General features: G+C 41.0%; 1 protein-coding gene across 1 annotated transcript in view; it reads right to left on the bottom strand.

Moving 5' to 3' along the window:
* Positions 1–27,614, bottom strand: part of LOC126458635 (cytochrome P450 9e2-like) — an 85,731-nt gene that overhangs the window by 11,217 nt on the left and 46,900 nt on the right. The window contains exon 4 of the mRNA XM_050095803.1: positions 16–224. Within this exon, the coding sequence (XP_049951760.1) occupies positions 16–224 (209 nt within the window). The remainder of the gene's footprint in view (positions 1–15; positions 225–27,614) is intronic.

Below are 27,614 nucleotides of genomic sequence, written 5' to 3'. Positions count from 1 at the left end.
GTACATATTACGAACCTCCATCATCCTTGCAGATATAAAATAGCCGAAACTGACGAATGGGCTGATATTGGACAGATCTCGGCCCGTGGTGAAGAACTCGTTGTCAGGTTCGGACAATGAGTCCACTTTGACACCAAACGCTGTAGTCGCAATCACGTCGTTAGTGACACGCCTGAAGAAGTCCCTCAGCTCTAGTGCTAGGACCTTCTCCTTCTGGGAACAAACTGGACCAGAAAGAGTAATGATTACATAGAGACAATTCTTACGAGTTGAAATCATAAAAATTCTTGTCAATAGTAATAAAGAAACAAAAATAAAAAAAATCCAATCGCGAATGAATAATGTGTAAGTAGGCCGTTTAGGTTTCTATGTTGGTAACGCCATGTAGCGCTCTGTATGAAAATCACTGGCTGTGCTGTGTGCAGTCTGCGGCTGGTTGGCATTGTTGGAATGTTCGCCATTGTAGTGTTGGGCAGTTGGATGTTAACATCGCAGTTGGAGGTGAGCCGCCAGCAGTGGTGAATGTGGAGAGAGAGATGGCGGAATTTTGAGAGCGAATGATCTGGACGTGTGTCCATCAGAGACAGTAAATTTATAAGACTGGACGTCATGAACTGCTTTTGAACACTATTAAGGTAAATACATTGTTTGTTCTCTATCAAAATCTTTCATTTGCTAACTATGCCTATCAGTAGTTAGTGCCTTCAGTAGTTTGAATCTTTTATTTAGCTGGCAGTAGTGGCGCTAGCTGTATTGCAGTAGTACGAGTAACGAAGATTTTTGTGAGGTAAGTGATTTGTGAAAGGTATAGGTTAATGTTAGTCAGGGCCATTCTTTTGTAGAGATTATTGAAAGTCAGATCGCGTTTTGCTAAAACTCACTGGAATCTTCTGATTTTTCTTGTAGTTTCTGTAATTAGTGTAGCTATTGTTTATTGCTAGCACATAATTATAGAGAGAAATTCCTTTGTAGTTGTAGGTTTTAGTTGTTGTACAGTAAAGCAGTTGTGGCATGCATGTACATTTGCACCAAGTATTTCGCAGCTGCGCTTGCAGTTAATGAGATATTATTTTCAATGCTATGTTAATGTGTTTTCTTATTTTGCTCTTCAAATTGTGCTTTTCTGTGTTATCATGTGAAATATTGTGACAATAATGGCGTGTGAAAAACGTAATACTAGGCTCCAAAGTAAACTGAGAAATGACAGTGAAGACGAAAGCAGTGTGTTAGCGCCACCATGTAATGAATCAACTAATGTTCAAAGTAGTAATTTGGTAATTGTGCATAGGGAAATGGAGCGGGCTGCAAATAATGGTGTAGACAGTGAAACAATTAGTGAACAGGGAAGCATTATCGATCGATCGGTCGGCAGCAGCTCGCCTCAGGAATCCGAAATGACAGGACACAATCTCGCAAATACTGTAGATTCAGGTTTTGGGTCCTCACCGTTTTCTCAAATAAGTCAAGACACATTTTCTGCTTGTCCAAATGTGAATGTTGTTGGTGCAAATTCACTGCCAAAAACACTGAGGAACATGTTTCATACACCAGTGCATTGTTATTATAATTAATACAACAAATGGGACAAAAGCTTCAAAAGTTAGACACAATGGAACAAAATCTTCGAAAGTTAGACACAATGGAACAAAATCTTCAAAAGTTAGACACAATGGAACAATATCTTCAAAAGTTAGACACCACGCTTGAACAAACACGTGAAGATTTAACTACTGAGTTACATAACATCGAATCGAAATGTCAAAAAGTCTGTAATGACGTAAAAACACAAATTTGTGAGCATTTTCAACCTATTTTCTCGCGGCATGAAAATGCATTACAGAATCACGAAGCAGCCATAAAAGAACTGCTAACTATTATTCATGAAATCATGAGGTTAAGCTACTTGCAAAAACTCAGGAAAACTTAAAGGACACAGTAGATACTCTGAAAATTGGTTTAGAAAGACACATGGAGGAAATTGGTTCATTATCAGAGGAAGTAGTCGAACTTTCGGATCAGCTAAATAATTTATCTACGAAGGTAGATGATAATCTGAATGACACAAGACCGGTAGTCTTTGATGACACAGAAGAGTACTAACAAATTAGGAAATTCAAACAAAATCAGAATCAAATTAATATGCAACACCAAAGAGAAATCTGGGAAGTAAAAGATCAGTTGGCACAGGCAATACAAGTATTACATATTTCAGAGGACACTCGCGATCCAATACGGGAAGAGGGGCATAGAAATACGGAACAGCCACAAAATAATAACACAGGGCACTTCGGAAATTATGAAAGAAATTGGTAAGGTACACCGAATTTTGAGATGGAACCGCCGAAACGACGCAACAATGACCGACATGCGACTCGCCGACATGATTTTAACTATAAGCTGTTTATTACTACACATAAATTCAAAACATTTAAGAATTCCGGCAACGACATTCGTCCACAAGCGTGACTTCATTAATTCTCTCATTGTTTTCCTCCCAACTGGTCACTAGAGCACAGATTAGAACTGATATGTGGCTATTTAGAGACTGAACCAGCTGGAAGAATGCGATCGGTCATTTATGATTGTCACAGTGAAGGAGAATTTTATCATGCCTTCCTCTCAGCATATTGGTCTCAAGCTACACAAGACCGAATAATACATAGCATCATAATGATGAAACATTTCGAACAATCTGAATTTTCCAGTGTTGTGAAATATTTTGAAGACATGTTGCACAAGAGTCAGTACCTGTCAGACCCATACAAGCCCCTCAGAACTCATCCGCATTTGCTTAATCAATTTGCCTGAACATTTACGACATATTATTTTGGCAGGACGTTGCAAAAACGACATTGAAGTTTTTCAGGGACTGTTATAAGAACTGGAAATTGATACTGACAATCGCGGGACGCGATAACAGGAACACAACAATTACAGGTCACATCCGTCACAACTCCGCGATGAAAGAAATAATAACTGGACACGACAAGGCTATTCTTACAACGTAAATCGTGACCAAAACAGACACAACCCGTATGACAACTGTTGGCAGAGTAGTAATAATTACAGGGAAAGATCACCTCTCCGCGGTAATTACTATCACAGAGACAATCAGAGAAACAGACAATATGGGAAAATAATTATTATCAAGAGAGACAGAATAACGTCAGACGCAACGGTTACGGTTACGATTCTGGGAGAAATTCTCCGCGGTAATGACTATCACAGAGACAATCAGAGAAACAGACAATATGGGAACCAAAATAATTATTATCAAGAGAGACAGAATAACGTCAGACGCAACGGTTACGGTTACGATTCCGGGAGAAATTCTCCACCACATGACCGACAAAAAAAAACTACGTAAACTACCGACAAAACGATAGCCCTGAATTTCATCAGAACTGGCGGGATTCAAACAGGGCAGGGCCCTCTTGAAAAGGTGAATTTGTAGAAGTTAGATCTCCAAATCCCAATAACGACGCGCGCCAACAAAGAGACAATAGGCAATGCCTCAGACCGCTGGCAGCCACAAAACGTACTTATGAAGCTGACGACGTAGCTGACGTGGCTAGTAATTACATATAAATGGAAGACATTAGGGACATCTTACGCCAGAAACATTACGTAAAACATAACAACATTGCATATCCTGTGATTCACATTACAGTAAATGACGTAAAATTTATGGCAGTACTTGACTCTGGCAGTCCCGTTTCAGTAATTAGTGAAACAGCCTTTAGCAAATGCAACAAATCGAACGATTGCCCCACACTTCCGTTGCGTAAGATTAAATTACAAGGTGCAATCTTTGGAAAAAGTGTAGATGTACGCCAACAAACCAATTTGAATTCTTTTGTCAAAGCCACAGCTTCTCTATGAACTTTCTTATTGTTCCATTATTGTCGACGAAAATTATATTGGGAGTAGACTTTTTGAATGAATACAGAGCAATCTTAAACTTTCACGATGCTGAAATAAGTTTAGAGAAAGAAGGTAAGTCAATAGCTTTGAAATTTGAAGATTGTCTCTCAAACCATGACGAGGAAATTAATCAGCTTTACCTTCTGTTAGACAACAGTTCGGAATTTTCGACGGAACTAGTCACTAACAATCACTCTGCAAGTACTGACAGGGATGATATCGACGGCATATTTGATATTAATGAGTTAATTCAGTATAAAATTCAAACAATTGAGAACTGTAATGACGCTGATAGGCAGGACCTTTTTGAGATTTTACAAGCACATTCCACAGTTTTTTCTCACAAAACAGGAACAATCAAGGGATTTCAATACCAATTTCGTGTTCGTGAGCATACTAAATTTTGTGTTAGACCATACGTAATTCCAGCACATTATGGGGACCGTGTTAGAACAGAAATACAATCTATGCTTCAGGAGGGCATTATTGAGCCTGCAGTAAGCTCATACAACAATCCATTACATGTTGTTGAGAAGAAAAATGGATCGATCAGGCTTGTCTTAGAATCGAGACAAATCAATACTATCATCATTCATGAAACAGACAGCCTGCAAACGGTGGAAGAACTTCTTCAAAATTTTAATGGTGTAAAAGTGTTGTCTTCTATTGATCTCAGTTCCAGCTTTTATCAGATCGAACTTCATCCAGAGTGTAGAAAATACACAGCTTTTCTTTGTTTCGGCGTTTATTATCAATTTCGGAAACTTCCTTATGGTTTGAACATTTCTTCGGCATCGTTCATTCGCGGGCTAAATTCCATATTACCTGATTTCTTAAAACGTCACATCACCTTATATGTGGATGATATTCTAATAGCAGAAGCCTCATGGGAACAACATAATCGCATCCTCAACAGTTTGTTACGTATTTTTGCAGAATCTGGAATTACAGTTAACTTGGAAAAGTCTCAATTCAGTAGGTCAAAGGTGAGGTTTTTGGGACATATTATTTCTTCTGAAGGCATTCAGCCGGAGCCTGAAAAGTTAGAAGCAAGCAGAGCCATTCCAGTTCCATCCACAAAAAAACAAGTCCGCAGTTTTCTAGGTCTCGTAAACTTTTACCGTCGTTTTCTGAATATGCAAATTCTAGTTACACCAAAACTTTGTTCTCTCACTGGAAAAAATACTATTTGGAACTGGAACGAACAAGCACAGTTGGAATTCAGTTCTTTGAAAGAATTGCTACTTAACGTGTCAATACTAGCTCATCCAGATCTGTCACAAGATTTTCTGCCTTAGCACGGATTCTTCTCAAGTTGGTCTTGGTGTCCATTTATTTCAAGAAGCCATATAAAATGACACTACTGTTCAGAAAACCATTGCTTTTGCTAGCCGAGTGTTAACAAAATCTGAAAAAAATTATTCCGTTACTGAACTAGAAGCTTTAGCTATCGTTTGGGCATTTAACAAATTCCGTTTCTTTCTTTCTGGTAAGTACGTAAAATTATACAGTGATCATCGCGCACTACAATTTCTTATGTCTTCAAAATTAAATTATGGCAGATTAAAACATTGGGCATTGTTTATGCAAGAATTCCACTTCACAATAGTCTATATTCCCAGCAAGGAGAACGTTGTTGCGGACGCACTGTCACGCGCACCAGCTGGGCTTGAGAAAAGTAACACAGAAGGCAACCTAGAGAAAAATTTCAGTATTCTTTTCATTCAGAAAGTCGCCTTTGAAAACTTCATCACCACACCTTTAAAGGACATTGCCCATGAACAAGATAAAGATCCGATTTGGAGAGACAGCAAAAGTAAATGGCATGAAAAGACACACACCCAGATTCGGCATTATTATCTGGTTAGAAACAACATATTCTTCAAACGCTGCACTGTTGAGGACAAGCTATGGGTACTTTATGTCCAGACGATTTTGTTAATAAGCTTATTTGGTACATTCATTTCAGCTGCGCACATTTTGGTCCACGAAAATGTCATATTCTTCGAACGACTTGTTATTTTAACAATATGGAAAAGAGAATTCGAAGAGTCTTGTCTATTTGTAAACTTTGTCAAAAGGCGAAACCATCTACTATCTCACATCGTGCTCCGTTGTTTCCTATCATTCCATCTCAATTAAAAGAATTTGCTACTGTTGATCTCTTGGGACCCCTTGTCAGAACATCGAATGTATTTTCGTACGTTCTAGTCGCTGTTGAACTTACTTCAAAATTTGTTTCTTTCACTCCGTTACGTAAAGCCACTGGACGGTCTGTATCCAACGCCTTTGTTAAAAATTTCTTACGTGAAGTTGGACATGGTAGTAAAGTCATTTCAGATAACGAACCACAATTCAAATCTGCTGTTTGCTCCCGCATGCTTCGGAACCATAAAATCAAACCTGTTTCTATTTCATTGTACTCACCACATTGTAACCCGTCTGAACGGATTATGAAAGAAATCAATAATTTTTGCAGACTTTACTGTCACAGAAAGCAACAGCATTGGGACAGATATTTACACTTATTTCAAAACGTGCTGAATGAAATGCCTCATGACTCCACTGCTTTACCACCTACTCTTGCACTGAAGAATGAAGAACCACCGAACAGATTCGGAGAGCTTGTACCTTTCCCGAATACACGTAAACTTCGACACAAAGACATAATTGATTTGGCTATTAAAAATATAAAATCTGCAGCAGACAAAAGGAGAAAACTACACGGTAAAGCAAATGCAAATAAATTATATGTTGGTTAGAAAGTTCTCATTAAAGCTCATTCATTGTCATATAAGAAGAAACACTTGAGTCACAAATTCTTTCTGATTTACAATGGACCTTACAGAATCCGATTTATACCACATGATAATTGCGTCGAAGTTGAAACTCTGCGTACCAGGAAGAGTAAAGGATTGCACCACATTTCACACGTAAAACCGTTTATTGAAAGATAATCTGCTTTTTAACTTAGTCTTTGCCATAAAATTTTTCACTTCACGCTACTAGTACGCTTTGTCACACTTAGAAACTGTTATCATGCAACAATGTTTTGAAGTTAACTATCCAGTCTAGAACATAGGGAACATATTTAGACAGTTATTACCACTGCATAGTGATAGTGAACAGAGGACACAGTGTTACTGTGTATGTGTATATTCTTGCTTGTTAGTTGCACTATTACGTAATGAATATAAGGCTTACATACTTAGAACATATACTGCTAATGAGATTTTAATGCAACGTTTTGGTCTACTTGAAAAGACATTCTTTATTTGAAGTACTTTCTGTGAGATTAAAGATGACTTAGTATTTGGTTTCTTTGACAGCTACATGATTATATCACGAAAATACTAATGTGTGACACAATTTACATTGTTGCTTTTGTGCTGTATCTGCTTTATATCTGCACAGTTTTTCTGAATTCTTCTGGAATGTAAAACATGTTTTAGTAGTAACTTTTGTGGTATTGCTACAATGAGACAGCCTTTTTTGTAGCACAACAATACGTTACAGTGTAGTACTTTCTTGATCACGGTACTGTACGTAATAACTACGAAATCTATACGCATAGCATTTCGCTTTTGTTTATTACGAGGTAAGTACATTGACTTCCACAGAACTTTGCTTACGGACGACGATAATTACGACACTTGGCACATTTTTTACCCTTAAGTAACGACAGAGAATATGTTACAACAAGGCGCACAATTTAGCGCGGCAGTACACGTATTTGAGTGATTAATTTTGTACTTAAAACATTTATTTTTAAAGATTTTTGAATTACAAAGAAAGTTTTTGGTGATACATTTCATTCCATTGCTGTAATCTGTAACACCTGAGGGTATAATTACATTAATTCTCAGGGGGTACACGCTTACTTTGTGTACCATGTGTGTAGCAAGCACAAGGAGCCCTAGCTAATATGGTATTTGCTTATACAACTTTACACATCGGTACCATATTTCTCTAACACATAAATTACACAGCTATCTGATCATTTAACTGAGAGAGACAAACATTTTCTTTACTACATCATTGACAGATGTTTATGTAATTACACAATTGGAAAACTTCAGACTTATGAAATTGTATATAGTCTGTACTGTGTGAACTGTTCATATTTTTTCGGAACCATTGTGATACTATGAGAGCTTTGAATGATGTGTTTGGTATGGGATCACGATTTCAAAGTATGATTGAGGAAGGTGACACTACTGAAATGAGCAGAGAATTTTTTTACATTTTGGAATTATTGCAGACAGCTACGACGCTTTTGAGATTTGGCTGAGTTTTTATGATGTTATTATTATGATGACAATGTGCATTATGCTGTTGACGTATGTTTATGATCAATAAGCTGATGCTATATGAGGAATTTGATTATGCTATGTATTTATTATGATGAAATATTGAAGTGTCTACTAATATGTATATGTAATAAAGTAAGGAATAATGAGTAGTGGTTAGGGACACTGGTTTGTGAAAAAGGATGTTGGAAACCAAGAATCGTACTTTAAGAGTTATGAAATGTGTGTATATGTGTGAATCTATCACAATGCTGGCGAAATTTTTTTGTACACTGTTAAATTTACAGGATTTTGTTTCTACACATTTGTAACGCAAATTCTCGACCTGTGAAATTTTTATATGAGGCTGTCACTGTAGCGGAAACTGCTGTCGTAAATATTTCGGTGAGAAAGGTAAGTGACGTTGACGTAATGCGTTTTGCGCGCCCAGCTGAGAGATAGTTGCCTGAAAAAAAGAAAGCCATTAGGTGGAGAAAAAAAGAGGCCATTATCCTCGCTATTGACATTTCTTTGTAGAAAGCATCACAAATACGACATGCTCAAACTTGAAAACACATGATTACACTGTGGAGCTCTTAATTTATGATATTTACTAAAATGCCTAATGAAATGATGAGAAACATATTACATCTATTATCTTTCTAGATGAGAATTTTTTTTGCCTTTGGAGACGTCATTTGCCTAGTGAAGACATTTCATATGTTGCTTTATATATATATATATATATATATATATATATATATATATATATATATATATGATCTACTTAAAAAAAAAGACGAGGGAGCACAAAAAGACACTTCCCTTCATAGGAATTGCATACATAATTTTTGTCAATGACTGGGTAACTTGTTTTGTAGAGTAACTTATCGTGATGCATCAGCCTAGTGTTAAGATGTGACATAGGTATTAGACATGGCCATATTTACTGTAATATTTTCTCTGCTTGAGCTTTGTCATGATTAGATATAAGTTATTGCATTTGCTGCTGCTGTTTTCCAGGCATAGTGCTACTGAAGTTCACTTTGTATTACTCTGTTAAGCCAGTTTCACTACTGATTTATTTATCTTGTTTTCTGCACATTGCCTTATATTAGTTGTAAAATTGCATTTACTTTGCTAATTTAGATTTACTGCTGCTAGCTTTGCCAATTTACATTTTTTTCATGCTGTTTGTATAATTGTTTTGTGCTGCTGCATTGCCTCGTCCCTTAGTTTATGCATCTGAGCTCAGTAGATTTACGTTAGCTTAAGAGGGGGTAGACTGTATAAGAGAATGAGTTGCGATGAATTGGAAGAAATGCATTGAGGAGTTATACGAAAAAAGTACAGAAAGCAGGTATAGATAGGACTTTTTGGAAATAATGAAGAACGAAGGGAGATCTCCAAGAAGTAAAGAAAGTTTTGTTTGCAAAATACTGCAGTAAAACAAACCCTGTCCTTTCCTTTTATGTTATTCCGCTATGTGTTTGTGTACCCTTGTGTATTTGTGTTCTTCCTGTCTTTATGTGTTTATCTGATGAGAGTTATGTTGTAGAATTTTTCCAATAATATGTCATTTTCTTTGTAAAGATGTTTCACATTATTAATTCTGTTCTGTTTCAATTCTTATGTGTGAAATTAATGTTTCAAAAAGTATTCTCATTATTTTATTTATTTACTTATGTCATAATTCCTGTAACACTGATGTATATGTCTATTTATATTCTTTTGTAAAGCCTGTATTAGTACAAATGTTATCTGTGTTGTTACATTCTTTAGTGATGTACATTTTACCTTTGTAACTATATTCTTATGTTGTAAATTTATAATTATATAGACACGAGTTCTTCAAATTAAGTTTCCTGTCACTGTACACATTTCACATGTCATAGTATATGAACAATATGTGAAAAAAAGAGGACTGTTAGTGTTTGGACGTGTGTTAATAATTCGGCGAGGGACTGATTAACAGCATTGCTGGTTCTAAGGACATTTCAAAAAAAAATTTTTTTGTGAGTGGACAAGTGGTGGTTTATGGACTTGCTGTATTCTCCGCAAGACTCTTTGATGGTGATTGTGCACCTGCACAGTCGCAACAGATGGCTGCTGGCCGTCTCTACAAGGACTACAGTGGGTCTGCACCTTTGATGACCCACCAATACCATTATTTCTGCAAGGACTGCAGTGGGTCTACACCTCTGGTGGCCCACCAATACCGTAATCTCTAACAGGACTACAGTGGTCTGCTCTGTGATGACCTACCTACCAATATTCTTCAACTCTGACTGACTCTGCTGTGGATTTGCTCTGTTGTGGCCCATTACCTGTCTGCATGTCAAGAGTCAGCACTGTCTTTCTGTTGGAAGGACTACACTACTTCTTCAAGACTGCATGGAAACCCACTACTTCTGTGTGCATTTTCTTTTACTACTCAGACTTTGAGAAAAACACTGCAATTTTACTGTGATGAATGATCAGGACTGTCTTTCTGGACTGTGAGAAAATTTTAGCTCTTGACCAACATTGTATCAATAAGTGTGTGCATTTGATATCTTTGTTATTGTAATTATGAAAATTTTTTTCAAATTTGTATTGGCCACTGCCCAAAACAATTTGTAAAATTTTTTGTGGGGAGCATGTGGGCTATGTAAGAAGGCTGTTTAGGTTTTTATGTTGGTAACGCCATGTATCGCTCTGTATGAAAACCACTGGGTGTGCTGTGTGCAGTCTGTGGCTGGTTGGCATTGTAGTGTTGGGCAGTTGGATGTTAACAGCGTGTAGCGTTGCTCAGTTGGAGGTGAGCCGCCAGCAGTGGTGGATGTGGGGAGAGAAATGGCGGAGTTTTGAGAGCAGATGATCTGGACGTGAGTCCATCAGAGACAGTAAATTTATAAGACTGGGTGTCATGAACTGCTATACAGGGTGTTACAAAAAGGTACGGCCAAACTTTCAGGAAACATTCCTCACACACAAAGAAAGAAAGAAAATATGTTATGTGGATCTCTGTCCGGAAACGCTTACTTTCCATGTTAGAGCTCATTTTATTACTTCTCTTCAAATCACTTAAATCATGGAATGGAAACACACAGCAACAGAACGTGCCAGCGTGACTTCAAACACTTTGTTACAGGAAATGTTCAAAATGTCCTCCGTTAGCGAGGATACATGCATCCACCCTCCGTCGCATGGAATCCCTGATGCGCTGTTGCAGCCCTGGAGAATGGCGTATTGTATCACAGCCGTCCAGAATACGAGCACGAAGAGTCTCTACATTTGGTACCGGGGATGTGTAGACAAGAGCTTTCAAATGCCCCCATAAATGAAAGTCAAGAGGGTTGAGGTCAGGAGAGCGTGGATGCCATGGAATTGGTCCGCCTCTACCAATCCATTGGTCACCTAATCTGTTGTTGAGAAGCGTACGAACACTTGGACTGAAATGTGCAGGAGCTCCATCGTGCATGAACCACATGTTGTGTCGTACTTGTAAAGGCACATGTTCCAGCAGCACAGGTAGAGTATCCCGTATGAAATCATGATAACGTGCTCCATTGAGCGTAGGTGGAAGAACATGGGGCCCAATCAAGACATCACCAACAATGCCTGTCCAAATGTTCACAGAAAATCTGTGTTGATGACGTGATTGCACAATTGAGTGCGGATTCTCGTCAGCGCACACATGTTGATTGTGAAAATTTACAATTTGATCAAGTTGGAATGAAGCCTCATCTGTAAAGAGAACATTTGCACTGAAATGAGGATTGACACATTGTTGGATGAACCATTCGCAGAAGTGTACCCATGGAGGCCAATCAGCTGCTGATAATGCCTGCATACGCTGTACGTGGTGCGGAAACAACTGGTTCTCCCGTAGCACTCTCCATACAGTGACGTGGTCAACGTTACCTTGTAGAGCAGCAACTTCTCTGACGTTGACATTAGGGTTATCGTCAACTGCACGAATAATTGCCTCGTCCATTGCAGGTGTCCTCGTCGTTCTAGGTCTTCCCCCGTCGCGAGTCATAGGCTGGAATGTTCCGTGCTCCCTAAGATGCCGATCAATTGCTTCGAACGTCTTCCTGTCGGGACACCTTCGTTCTGGAAATCTGTCTCGGTACAAAAGTACCGCGCCACGGCTGTTGCCCCGTGCTAATCCATACATCAAATGGGCATCTGCCAACTCCGCATTTGTAAACATTGCACTGACTGCAAAACCACGTTCGTGATGAACACTAACCTGTTGATGCTACGTACTGATGTGCTTGATGCTAGTACTGTAGAGCAATGAGTCGCATGTCAACACAAGCACCGAAGTCAACATTACCTTCCTTCAATTGGGCCAACTGGCGGTGAATCAAGGAAGTACAGTACATACTGACGAAACTAAAATGAGCTCTAACATGGAAATTAAGCGTTTCTGGACACGTGTCCACATAACATATTTTCTTTATTTGTGTGTGAGGAATGTTTCCTGAAAGTTTGGCCGTACCTTTTTGTAACACCCTGTATATATTATGACTTTTGAACAATTCCCGGCGGGGTCAGGGATTTTCTCTGCCTCGTGATGGCTGGGTGTTGTGTGCTGTCCTTAGGTTAGTTAGGTTTAAGTAGTTCTAAGTTCTAGGGGACTGATGACCATAGATGTTAAGTCCCATAGTGCTCAGAGCCATTTGAACCATTTGAACACTATTAAAATAAATACATTGTTTGCTCTCTATCAAAATCTTTCATTTGCTAACTATGCCTATCAGTAGTTAGTGCCTTCAGTAGTTTGAATCTTCTATTTAGGTGGCAGTAGTGGTGCTCGCTGTATTGCAGTAGTACGAGTAACGAAGATTTTTGTGAGGTAAGTGATTTGTGAAAGGTATAGGTTAATGTTAGTCAGGGCCATTCTTTTGTAGGGATTATTGAAAGTCAGATTGCGTTGCGCTAAAAATGTTGTTTGTCAGTTTAGTGTTGATCAGAATAGGCAAAGAATGAAATGTCTGAGTACGTTCAGCTCTGCTCAGCTGTTTGAAAATCAAATAATGTAAGAGGTTTATCAGCACAGTAATTCATTAATTTTTCTAAGGGGATGTTTCAAATGGCACAGTTTCAGAATCACCAATTTCAATGCCGCAATGCCAAAGTTTGCTAGCTGAGACAGTATTGACATGAAAGCCTCAATGTTTCACTTCAGGCTCTGGAGAGTGCACCAAACAAGGTAGTTAAGACAATGTACTCGTATTTTAGGGGAGGGAAGACCAAATAGCAGTCTGATAACCATGAGCAAGATTTCTGGCGGTTCCCGCAAATCGTTTGAGGGGACTGCTGGGATGCTTTATTCATCGAGGTTATGGCAGACTTCGTTCCCACCTACTGGGCAAGGTAGCGCGTGGTTAGCAAACTGGTCTCGCATTCGGGAGAAGTGGGGTTCAAATACCTGTGTTGGCCATTCAGATTTAGCGTTTCTGTGCTTTCCCTAAATCGATGAAGACGGAAACCAGGATATTTTTTTTTTAAAAGCCGATGCCAATTTCTTCATCCAACCTTGTCGTACCAGAACAAGTGCTCCGTCTGTAATGACCTCATCGTTTATTTGACGCAAAGCTACGAGCTTCCTGAATTTTAAAATTTTCTCTGCTAAGGGAGCGTTCGGAGAAATTTCTAGCTTACAGGCGGTCATCGTCACCTACACTCCACGATATTTGAACTTGGCACCAGGTAGTAATCCACACGTGAACCATCGAAGACTGACGAAAACGTCTCCTTCATTCCGCAATATATGTCAGACTGTGAGTATTCCGCGCATGCGTCTGAATCACGTTGACAGACGGACCGCAGCGCCCTCGCTCGTGCAGCCGCAGAACTCACAGTCGGCTGTCCTCGGGTCGCCGCTCGCCGCGTGCGTCGGCGCGCTCTGTCGCCTTCAGTTTGAGCAAATTGTGGAGAGGAGGGGATTCCACGCATTAGCCAGCTGGTAGCCGCTGCCGCCGTTCATCAGATTTTCCGCCATGCGTATTTTCAGTAGTGGGATCCCAAACAGACGTTGCCGTGGCCAAAAATTATTTTTTTATGACACTCCCTCGAATCTATGTTAAATGCAACATTCTTCCACAGTGCATGCGGTCTGACCTCTATAAACCGTACCACACTGGCAACGTATTTTGTAAACTCCATTCTTCCATAATAACAAATGTCCTTGCTGAGGACACTGGTGGGTAAATGCTTACATTTTATACGAAACTCGGCCTGTTTAACCAACACAATGCGGATCATCTGTCTAAATAGTTCGCACCGTTTAATTAACTTTCGTATTATATCACTTTTTTGAAAGGCCCCTCTCGCAAATTCTTTCTACGAATTGGTAATAAGTTTCAGGAGAACGTCCAGGCTTTGTTCTTGTGTGATTTTCCTCACTTTTGTTTTGTTTCCCTCAACTTTTGCTGTATGTTCAACCATGAATATTTTGATCAGACTGACGGCGTCGCCATGGGTAGCCCTGTGTCTTCCCTGGCGTTCAACATTTGTGTGGAGATCATTGAGGAGAGAGAGCTTGAATCAACAGATCTTAAACCAACTTTATTTTGTAGGTACACTACGTGATCAAAAGTATCCGGACACCCACAAAAACAAACGTTTCTCATATTATGTACAATGTACTGCCACTTACTCCCAGGTACTCCATATCAGCAACCAAAGTAGTCATTAGACATCGCGAGAGAACAGAATGGGGCTTTCCGCGAAACTCACGGACTTAAATCGTGGTCAGGTGATTGGTTGTCATTTGCGTCATACGTCTGTACGCGTGATTTCCTCACTCCTACACATCCCTAGGTCCACTGTTTCCGATATGATAGTGAAGTGGAAACGTGAAGGGATACGTACATCACAAAACCGTACAGGCCTATCTCGTCTCTTGACTGACAGACACCACCGACAGTTGAAGGGGATCGTAATGTGTAATAGACAGACACCTATCCAGACCATCACACCGGAATTCCAAATTGCACCAGGATCAACTGCAAGTACTATGACAGTTAGCCGGGAGGTGAGAAAACTTCGATTTCATGGTCGAGTGGCTGCTCGTAAGCCACATATCACGCCGGTGAATGCCAAACGACGCCTCGCTTGGTGTAAGGACCGTAAACGTTGGACGATTGAACGATTCACAGTACACAATTTGGTGAACGTCATCTGCCAGGGTGTAGTGCCAATAGTAAAATTCGGAGGCGTTGGTGTTATGGTGTAGCCATGTTTTTCGTGGAGGGGGCTTGTACCTCTTGTTGTTTTGCGCGCCCGCCACTATCACAGCACAGGCCTACACTGATGCCTTAAGCACCTTCTTGCTTTCCACTATTGAAGAGCAGTTCGGGGATGGCGATTGCATCTTTCAACACGATCGAGCACCTCTTCAAATGCACGGCCTGTGGCGTAGTGGTTACACGACAATGACATTCGTGTAATGGAGTGACCTGCACAGAGTCTTGACCTGAATCCTGTAGAACAACTTTGGGATGTTTTGGAACGCCGACTTCGTGCCAGGCCTCACCGAGCGACAGCGATACCTCTCCTCAGGGCAGCACTCTGTGCAGTTTGGACTGTGATTCCCCTAGAAAACTTCCAGCACCTGATTGAACGTATGCCTGCGTGAGTGGAAGCTGTCATCAAGGCTAAGGGTGGGCCAACACCATACTGAACTCCAGCCTTACTGATGGAGAGCGCCACGAACTTCTTTTCAGCCAGGTGTCCGGATACGTTTGATCACATAGTGTATGTAGAAGATACTTTCATAGTGTGGCCACATGGAGACCATATATTAATGGACTTCTAACATCACCTCCTTTCATAAGAACCTCTGGTTCACTATGGAATTAGAGAAATGTGGTTGTTTACCTTTCCTGGACATTTTCGTTAAACAGAAGAGTGATAGCTCTCTGTGGCATTCAGTTTATCATCGAGTTGTCATCATCCATCGCAAACTATGAGCGTTCTTAAAACATTGTACACAGAGCTCAAGCAGTCTCAGATGCACATAGTCTATTGAAAGTGCTCGCCCACCTAAAGACTGTTCAGGGGAGTTGGATATTCTACCCGGCAGATTAACAGGGCACTATCAATTAAAGCCAAGAACCAGGAAGTGGATAAAGAGGAGAGCGCACCTGAAAAATCTGAAATATTCTTCCCTTTGTTGGCAATATTTCGTGTAAAATAGCAAGAATCCTCCGTAATTTTTAGGGTAAATCGGTTTTCCCCCCACCATTTAAGGTTGTCTCCCTGTTGCTACGAGGATAATTTGTCGTTGTGGAAAGTTAGAATTTACAAAATACGTTGCCAGTGTCATATGGCGAGTGGAGGTCAGACCGTATGCACGGTGAAATAAAGTTGCATCAACGTTGCACTCGCCTTTTGCAACCGAGGACTCTGCTGTTGCTGAACATTGCATCTCCACCGGAAATTCAATGGCGTATGATAAAACACTAATTCTGACCACAACAACATATTTTAGTGACCCAGTATTGGAAATAGGCAAGGCGGAAAATCTGATAAACCATGACAGCAGCTAACAGCTGGATAATGCGTGGATTCCTGTGATCTCCTCGTTTTTCTCACAAGGGGAGGCCTCAACGTTGTCATTAAGGATTTACTTCAAACTTCGCACACCTTTTGTAATCCGACTCCGAGGAAATCGCAAGAAAAGTTTTTAGCCTCTATTATGTAACTGATATATCTATGTGAAAGAGCCGAACGTAGGAAGTCGGTGTGGTCAAGCGGTTAGCGTTCGCGCTTTGCGAGATGGTCGTGGGCGGGGCGACGGTTTGAATCTCATTAACGCTTATGTCTTATGATAATGATTTAATCTGAAGATATGTATTAAAATTTATGCTACGGCCAGGACTTGAAACAAGGTCTCTTTGCTTTTTAGATAGGAATGCTTAGGATTACACCAGCGCACAACAATAGGTAGCATTGTTGCACCGACTACCAAAGTCCCTGTCCCTCTTTGACACAGACTTCATACGTTTAGCTTATTTTCCCCTTGATCGTCACTATCGCCGAGGCCCTCTCGGATTGGAATAGCAGTCCACCGTTGGATGTAATGGGGAAATCCTGTAACACAAATGTAGGCGATCTCTGGTTCTTACGATTAGATTTGAGTCTCATCTTTATCGATGATAATGATGGAAACTGAAGATACGCATTACAATTTTTGCCACAGCGGAGACTTGAACCCTAGTCTCATAAACATACTAGGCAGAAATGCCACGACAGCACTCTGCCGCCCGTTGTTGCGCGCACTACCCATTACACTTAGGTACCACGTGCATTTTCATGAAGTAGTGAATTTAGTATGTTATCAGACTATTTACTATTTGTAATTAAATTTTCAAGGACGCGGTACAGGCTTGGAAAGCCCAAGTCAAACCTCGATAAATATGATACGAATGACGTCATTAAAATCAGTAATATACAGGGTGATTCAAAAAGAATACCACAACTTTAAAATTGTGTATTTAGTGAAAGAAACATAATATAACCTGTTATACGTCATTACAAAGAGTATTTAAAAAGATTTCTTTTCACTCAAAAACAAGTTCAGAGATGTTCAATATGGCCCCCGCCAGACACTCGAGCAATATCAACCCGATACTCCAACTCGTTCCACACTCTCTGTAGCGTATCAGGCGTAACAGTTTGGATAGCTGCTGTTATTTCTTGTTTCAAATCATCAATGGTGGCTGGGAGAGGTGGCCGAAACACCATATCCTTAACATACCCCCATAAGAAAAAATCGCAGGGGGTAAGATCAGGGCTTCTTGGAGGCCAGTGATGACGTGCTCTGTCACGGGCTGCCTGGCGGCCGATCCATCGCCTCGGGTAGTTGACGTTCAGGTAGTTACGGACAGATAAGTGCCAATGTGGTGGCGCTCCATCCTGCTGAAATATGAATTGTTGTGCTTCTTGTTCGAGCTGAGGGAACAGCCAATTCTCTAACATCTCCAGATACTGTAGTCCAGTTACAGTAGCACCTTCGAAGAAAAAGGGACCAAAAACTTTATTGGCTGAAATGGCACAGAAAACGTTCACCTTAGGCGAGTCACGTTCATACTGAGTTGTTTCCCGCGGATTCTCAGTGCCCCATATACAGACATTGTGCCGGTTGACTTTCCCGTTAGTGTGGAAAGTTGCTTCATCACTACACACAATCTTTGAAACGAAAGATTCATCTGTTTCCACTTGAGCAAGGATAAAATCACAGAAATCGATTCTTTTAATATTATCAGCTGCAGACAGTGCTTGAACCAATTTCAGACGATAAGGTTTCATAACTAACCTTTTTCGTAGGACTCTCCATACAGTTGATTGTGGAATTTGCAGCTGTATGCTAGCTCTGCGAGTCGATTTTCCTGGGCTGCGAACAAATGCTTGCTGGATGCGTGCTACATTTTCATCACTCGTTCTCGGCCGTCCAGAACTTTTCCCTTTGCACAAACACCCATTCTCTGTAAACTGTTTATACCAATGTTTAATACACCACCTACCAGGAGGTTTAACACCATACTTCGTTCGAAATGCACGCTGAACAACTGTCGTCGATTCACTTCTGCCGTACTCAATAACACAAAAAGCTTTCTGTTGAGCGGTCGCCATCTTAGCATCAACTGACGCTGACGCCTAGTCAACAGCGCCTCAAGCGAACAAATGTACAACTAAATGAAACTTTACAGCTCCCTTAATTCGCCGACAGATAGTGCTTAGCTCTGCCTTTTGTCGTTGCAGAGTTTTAAATTCCTAAAGTTGTGGTATTCTTTTTGAATCACCCTGTAGTAAGTCACAATGTGCCAGACCACAAGAGCAACGTACAATTACTCGTGAGACGTGTTCTCGACATGACACGTTGCTGGATGGTATTTGACATACAGACATGGGAAACATAAATTGAAAGTTGATGCAAATACTGCATGCAAATACCGTGATTTGTTTCGTTAAATTACTTCTCGAATGTCATGAAACGTAAACAATATGACCAGTGATTAAAAAAAATGATTCGTAATTACTTTTCAGCGGGAGTCGAACCTTGGCGTCGTATTCATTCATCTTACGAAGCTCGAACACTAATTACTTGACCAACAGGAACTCTAACGTCCGGCTTCTACGCACAGAGAAATAAGCACAAAATAGACGCGTGAAACTTCTCTTGAGATTTTCTCGAAATTGCCGCAGTAGAGCACCTTACTAATTGCACATTACTTTGTTTTAATGGCCTCCTAAAGGTGTACAAAGTTTGAAGTAAATCCCAACGTCGTGGCCTCCCTTTGTCAGACCGAAGACGACGGTGCGGCAACTCTGACAGCCGAGTTCCGCCGTTGAACGAGGCGGCGCGCTGCCACGGGGCAGTGGGGGCGAGACCTGTCTGTGTGCGCCTAGTACTGCGCAATACAGGGCGAGTCACTGACTGTTGCCACCAAGAACAACTCCGAAAGTATGAGAGGAGCTGAAAAGCTTGTGGGACAAAAGTGGCATGGGACAACGGGGGCCAGAATATGACGTTGGTGTTTTGTTGCTAGGTGGGGTCGCTTCAGGGATATGAAGGTCAACTTTGTTTTTTTAAATGGGATGCTACAGTTTGGTACTTATTTTCTGATAGTGGCTATCGAGACGAATCCAATGATGTGCAACAGTAAGGTCTTTGAACGCCAACGAAGGTCACAAAGGTGGCATGAACGTCCATTTACAGAAGGTGTTCGAAGTGCTGACCATTGGTATCACGTCTTATCACGGATTGAGTGGTATTCCTTATCACATCGGCACTTATCGAAGCACATGCTCTGACAATTTTCTCTCGCATATCTTATACATCTACATCTACATTTATATTCCGCAAGCCACCCAACAGTGTGGGCGGAGGGCACTTTACGTGCCACTGTCATTACCTCCCTTTCATGTTCCAGTCGCGTATGGTTCGCGGGAAGGTCGACTGCCGAAAAGCCTCCGTGCGCGCTCGAATCTCTCTAATTTTACATTCGCAATCTCCTCGGGAGGTATAAGTAGGGGGAAGCAAAATATTCGATACCTCATCCAGAAACGGACCCTCTCGAAACCTGGACAGCAAGCTACACCGCGATGCAGAGCGCCTCTCTTGCAGAGTCTGCCACTTGAGTTTGTTAAACATCTCCGTAACGCTATCACGCCTACCAAATAACCCTGTGACGAAACGCGCCGCTCTTCTTTGGATCTTCTCTATCTCCTCTGTCAACCCGACCTGGTACGGATCCCACACTGATGAGCAATAATCAAGTATAGGTCGAATGAGAGTTTTGTAAGCCACCTTGTTTGTTGATGGACTACATTTTCTAAGGACTCTCCCAATGAATCTCAACCTGGTACCCGCCTTACCAACAATTAATTTTATATGATCATTCCACTTCAAATCGTTCCGCACGCATACTCCCAGATATTTTACAGAAGTAACTGCTACCAGTGTTTGTTCCGCTATCATATAATCATACAACAAATGATCCTATTTCTATGTATTCGCAATACATTACATTTGTCTATGTTAAGGGTCAGTTCCCACTCCCTGCACCAAGTGCCTATCCGCTGCAGATCTTCCTGCATTTCGCTACAATTTTCTTATGCTACAACTTCTCTGTATACTACAGCATCATCCGCGAAAAGCCGCATGGAACTTCCGACACTATCTACTAGGTCATTTATATATTATGTGAAAAGCAATGGTCCCATAACACTCCCCTGTGGTACGCCAGAGGTTACTTTAACGTCTGTAGACGTCTCTCCATTGAGAACAACATGCTGTGTTCTGTTTGCTAAAAACTCTTCAATCTTGCCACACAGCTGGTCTGATATTCCGTAGGCTCTTCCTTTGTTTATCAGGCGACAGTGAGGAACTGTATCGAACGCCTTCAGCATCTACATGAGAGCCTGCATCTAATGTTTTCTGGGTCTCATGAACAAATAAAGCGAGTTGGGTTCTCGACGATCGCTGTTTCCGGAATCCATATTGATTCCTACAGCGAGATTCTGGGTTTCCAGAAATGACATGATATGCGAGCAAAAAACATGTTCTAAAATTCTACAACAGATCGGAGATATAGGCCTATAGTTTTGCGCATCTGCTTGACGATCCTTCTTGAAAACTGGAACTTCCTGGGCTCTTTTCCAATCATTTGGAACCTTCCGATCCCCTAGAGACTTGCCGTACACGGCTGTTAGAAGGGGACAAGTTCTTTCGCGTACTCTGCGTAGAATCCCGTCAGGTGCAGTGGACTTTCCTCTGTTGAGTGATTTCAGTTGCTTTCCTATTCCTTGGACACTTATTTCGATGTCAGCCATTTTTTAGTTCGTGCGAGGATTTAGAGAAGGAACTGCAGTGCAGTCTTCCTCTGTGAAATAGCTTTGGAAAAAGGTGTTTAGTGTTTCAGATTTAAGCGAGTCATCCTCAGTTTCAATGTCATTATCATCCCAGAGTGTCTGGATATGCTGTTTCGATCCACTTACTGATTTAACGTAAGACCAGAACTTCCTAGGATTTTCTGTCAAGTCGGTACATAGAATTTTACTTTCGAATTCAACGAACGCTTCACGCATAGCCCTCCTTACGCTAACTTTGACATCGTTTAGCTTTTGTTTGTCTGAGAGGTTTTGGCTGCGTTTAAATTTGCAGTGAAGCTCTGGTGGTGGTTAGTGTTTAACGTCCCGTCGACAACGAGGTCATTTGAGACGGAGTGCAAGCTCGGGTTAGGGGAGGACGGAAGGAAATCGGCCGTGCCCTTTCAAAGGAACCATCCCGGCATTTGCCTGAAACGATTTAGGGAAATCACGGAAAACCTAAATCAGGATGGCCGGAGACGGGATTGAACCGTCGTCCTCCCGAATGCGAGTCCAGTGTGCAGTGAAGCTCTCTTTGCTTTCGCAGCAGTCTCCTAACTTTGTTGTTGAACCACGGTGGGTTTTTCCCGTCCCTCACAGCTTTACTCGGCACGTAGCTGTCTTAAACCCATTTTACGATTGCCTTGAACTTTTTCCATAAACACTCAACATTGTCAGTGTCGGAACAGAAATTTTCGAATTGATCTGTTACGTAGTCTGAAATGTTCTTCCTATTACTCTTGCTAAACAGGTAAACCTTCGTCCCTTTTTTTAAAAATTTCTATTTACTTCCATATTCACGGATGCTGCAACAGCCTTATGATCACTGATTCCCTGTTCTGCGCTTACAGAGTCGAGAAGTTCGGGTCTGTTTGTTATCAGTAGGTCCAAGATGTTGTCTCCACGAGTCGGTTCTCTGTTTAATTGCTCGAGGTAATTTTTGGATAGTGCACTCAGTATAATGTCACTCGATGCTCTGTCCCTACCACCTGTCCTAAACATCTGAGTGTCCCAGTCTATATCTAGTAAATTGAAATCTCCACCTAAGACTATAACATGCTGAGAAAATTTATGTGAAATGTATTCCAGATTTTCTCTCACTTGTTCTGCCACTAATGCTGCTGAGTCGGGAGGTCGGTAAAAGGAACCAATTATTAACCTAGCTCGGTTGTTGAGTATAACCTCCACCCATAATAATTCACAGGAACTATTCACTTCTATTTTCACTACAGGATTAACTACTACTAACAGCGACAAACACGCCACCACCGGTTGCATGCAATCTATCAATTCTAAACACCGTCTGTGCCTTTGTAAAAATTTCGGCAGAATTTATCTCTGCTTTGAGCCAGCTTTCCGTACCTATAACGATTTCAGCTTCGGTGCTTTCTATCAGCGCTTGAAGTTCCGGTACTTTACCAACGCAGCTTCGACAGTTTACAATTACAATATCGATTGCTGCTTGGTCCTCGCATGTCCTGACTTTGCCCTGCACCCTTTGAGGCTGTTGCCCGAGGCCATCTAACCAAAAAAAAAACCGCCCAGTCCACTCCACACAACCCCTGCTACCTGTGTAGCAGCCTGCTGTGTGTAGTGGACTCCTGACCTATCCAGCGGAACTCGAAACCCCACCATCTTCAGATGTAGTTGGAACGTCTTCATAAAAAAATGTCTTTTACGAATATCCACAAGAAAAAAATCCAGAGGCGTCAAGTCTGGTGAACGAGCTGGCCACGACACATCTCATCCGAGTCCACTCCAACGATTTGGGAATTGTCTCTGCATCTCATTTTTAGGTATCAGCGAAAAATGTGCCGGACACCCATCGTGTTGATACCAAATTCTGTCCCTTGTTCCTGAAGATATTTCTTCCAATAACAGACCTAATGTTTCTTGCAAGAATGTGGTGTACTTCCTACCATTAAGATTTCCTTCGATGAAATAGGGGCCTATAATTCCATCCGCCAGAATCTCACATCATACATTCACTGACCACGGTTTTTGGTGTGCAACTTGCCGGAGCCAACATGGATTTTCAGTTGCCCAATAACATAACATTTCCATGGTTCGTGAATGTAGCTTCGTCAGTAACTAAAATCAAATTAATCTGAATTTGAGCCAATCGGCAGAATTCAATGCGACGCATACAATCCGTACCAGTTAATTCTTGGTGGAGACGATACGGTAAGGATGATATTTTTGGCGACGCGGAACACTAACAACACTACTCTGGCTCATGCCAGATTCCCTTGCAATCTCATTCGAACTAACACAAGGATCTTGAACACAGTGGGAAGAGTACCAATTTCCGTTTCCTCTAGTAACTTTCCTTCGCCGGATATGTTTCCGATGCGTTAAAGATCCAGTTGTTCTCAATTTATCATACACATATTTAAATGTACGACGTTCATGATGAATACGTTGAGGATATCTTTCAGTGCACAAGTCTCTACCTCTCACTGAATTTCTTTGGTATTCTCTGTAAATGAGAAACATACAGACTTGTTCTTCGATGGAATACGTCATTCACATTCGCTTGATTCGACGATACTAGTCTAGTGTTGTATTGCGAAACTGTCGAATGGTGTTTACATGTCAATGGCACGTCAGATGGATACGCCGTATTCGGCGAATATTTACTATTTGCACGATATACGAGAGAGAATTGTCAGAGCATGTGCTTCGATAAGTGCCCAAGTGATGAGGAATACTATGCAATCCATGATAAGAAGATTACAGCACTGCATTGATACCAATGGTCATCACTTCGAAGACCTTCTGTAAATGGACGTTCATGACAACTTTTTGACCTTTGTTGACCTTCGAAGACCTTACTGTTACACATCATTGGGTATGTCTCAATAACCGCTATCAGAAAATGAGTACCAAACTATAGCATCCCTTAAAAAAAAAAAAAACAAAGATAACCTTCATATCTATGACGCGACCGCATCTAGTGAAAGGTCTCTGTTGGATTCCTTTCATGTTTGATTTCTTAAATCTGTTGTCATTTATGGAATAAATTCCTCTTCTAAATTTACTGTGGCGTTTCTGACTATCTGGGAGGAGACTGAGTAGTGGAACGTGTTACCTTTACACGTAAACAAGAACGATCTGTCACACTACTACACTTTAAAACACAGTTTATATGTAATTCATGTCACACAGTCTCATACGGAACCTACATCCGCTTTCTTTTATATACTGTATATGATAAGATACTGTCATCCCCCTTCCCTTCTGTGTGAGAGTATGAATGAGCAAATGTATTTGTAGTTGCATGCTTGAGGGTAGCAGACAAGCCTGTCTGCTAGAGAACAGTAGGACCAACGTCGGAACAGGTAGCTACGGTTCCTAAAAGCAAAGAGGTTTCTATCCTTAGTATGGTTCTGTCCGTCCGTTGTCATGTTGGTATAGGAAGCTGCCCCTCTGGCCACTTCCGTTGGTCTTGGTGAGCCACCCTCAGGAAGCACGCTCGGCTGTAAGGCAGTTGCTGTGGGACCGTGGCGAGCGTCTGAAGTGGTAAGATCTCCGGCTAAGTGCGTGTCTGCTAAGTCCGTAGGACAATGGATTTGTTAAGTTCAGCCTAACTGAAAATTTAATCATCTTTATTTCGGGTTTAGCTCTAAAATATCTAAGGTTATCTTAAATTGCAGCGTAGTGTAATTATAACGTCTCGTCTTGACAACATTTTACAATATAGCAACTTTTCTTTATGCTTTTCGTTATGTTCAACCCACGTGGAGCGTACTTTGCGAGACCAGTACCACGTGCTTATATAACTGTTTGACCCATCAGGTTAATAGTAAGACGTTAGTAACCAGTTCAAGGTTTTTCTTTTGTCAATTGCTTTTCGATCGAACTTATTTTAATTATCAAAATTACTGTGGAGTTATACGCTTTCTGTAAACCAAGTTGACCACGTGGAGCATGTGGTGTAATCATCAAAGTAGCCTTCAGCTATTCCTTTTGGGAAGATTTTACAAAGAGTTGATATGAATTTAGTATACCAGTGTGTGGTAATTACATGACGGACAGGATTGTGTTACGAACGTAATTTCTTTGGGTGAAAACTGAATCTGTTGGTTGTGGTTAATTTCTCCTTGCTTATGTTTCAACGTTCTTTGGGTGTTGTTTTGTGAATGCAGGGTTGTATGCAGTCTCCCAATCTTGGCTCCATATTTGATGTGTTCCATAAGATTAAAATCTCACATTTTTACAATCCTTAAACAAGGCACCAGCTCAGTTATAACTCACGTATAATATGCTGAAATTTCAATGAACAATCTTAAAATAAATTTCCAAATATAAACTGATTTCTTTCTTTTTATTTAAATTCTCCTTTTTATATATAGATATATTACCGGTTGTTGTATGACTGTAAAAGATTATAATCAATGTTAGTCTGTTTGGGAATTTGGTAAACTTAGACTAGATACCTGATGAAACAGTTGCTTAGTAATACAAGATTAACTTCGCCAGACAGCTCACAGCTTTTAACCCGCTTTTATTCTACTATTAGCACCCGATTTCAGCATAGCAAATTCATGTAGCAATATTACGCATGGCGACCCTGTTCTGTGATTCCGCTAGACTCTGGAATCTCTGAGACGTTAGATTGCAAGCGTTGTATAATCTTAATTTTTTTTCCCTACAGCGCTCAAACAACTTCTGCGTTGTTTCTGAGGAGACTTTCTAAAGATTCACTGCGTTGTTGAGCGGCGTTGTGTTGTTTGTCTTGTTGTTTTGTTTTCTATATTTGTGTGTTTTATATGTGTGTGTGGTTTTTTTTTCTCGCTTATAAATTCCACTGTTTCGATCAAAGATAAAAATTTGTTTTGCGTGTGAAAAAGTGAGTACTAGGTTGGGTACCTTTCGTGTAACTGTCGAAATTTTTGGGGGATACATTTACTGTGATTAGTGTGTTGCGTACTGGGTATAAATTGAACTAATGCAGACACGTAACCAAACTAAAAGTAAGCGGTCCGACAACTTAAGCAACATGGACCAAGGGGATAATTTGATTTCGAATGTTAACGCGTTGGGCGGTTCCGAAAATGCAATGGGAAATACTTCAGACGAAATGCAGAACAGCACGAACGGGTTCACATCAGAGCCACAAATTAATTTGCCTCCTACTAACCAAAATGATTTGGCAGAACTCATGAAAGCCTTATTGCAACAAAATAAAGAAAACGCACAGAAATCTGAAAAATGGATCCGCGAGCTAGGGGAACAAATGACGCAGAAATCTGAAAAATCGATCCGAGAGCTAGGCGAACAAATGACGCAGAAATCCGAAAAATCGATCCGCGAGCTAGGCGAACAAATAGACGAAAAACTAATCCAGCAGACAAATAAAGTCGACAAGTCGATGCAGAGAGTGTCCGATGATAGCTCACAAAGAATAAACAATCTGGCAAGTGAAATAAAAAGTGATATTATGAAAGAATTAGGCCGTACATTTGAACAAATCGATGATCGTCTGCAAGCCTTAGAACAGAGCAAGCGGAGTCGCGATGCCGAATCTAAAGAAAGCGAAAAACGGCTACTTAGGAATTTCCAAGAGCTGAGGGAAGAATGCCAAAGGGAACATCAGCAGGTACTCTCGAGGGTCCAAGATGCGGAAACGCATTGTCCCACGTCCGTTAGCAACACAATAACGGACAACAGTTTAGCGATCCACGCATTGGAACAGCAAGTAGAACAATTGAAGCAGACTGGGGCGGAGGACAAGAGACAAATAGATGATAAGATTGCGGCATTAGCGGACATTGTAGGCACGATGAAGCTGACGGAAGGCGAGAACAATACTACACCGGTAGCGGCCGCAGAGACCGAAGAAGTGCGTTCGCTTCTGAGATTTCAGAAGGGACAATTCGAAGTGAACAGGCAACACAAGGCTGTAACAGGCGAATTACAAGAACGCGTGGCGCATCTGGAAAACCGCATGGCGTGTGATTCCGAACTCGCCAATAGCACTAAAAATAGCCGTACGAACAGTGCAGAGAGGGACTCCGGCCACGAGGG

Source organism: Schistocerca serialis, chromosome 2, assembly GCF_023864345.2.
Source record: "Schistocerca serialis cubense isolate TAMUIC-IGC-003099 chromosome 2, iqSchSeri2.2, whole genome shotgun sequence".
In the NCBI taxonomy this organism is placed as follows: domain Eukaryota; kingdom Metazoa; phylum Arthropoda; class Insecta; order Orthoptera; family Acrididae; genus Schistocerca; species Schistocerca serialis.
The sequence above is the reverse complement of the archived record's forward strand: the minus strand, read 5'-3'. Positions and strand labels throughout refer to the sequence as shown.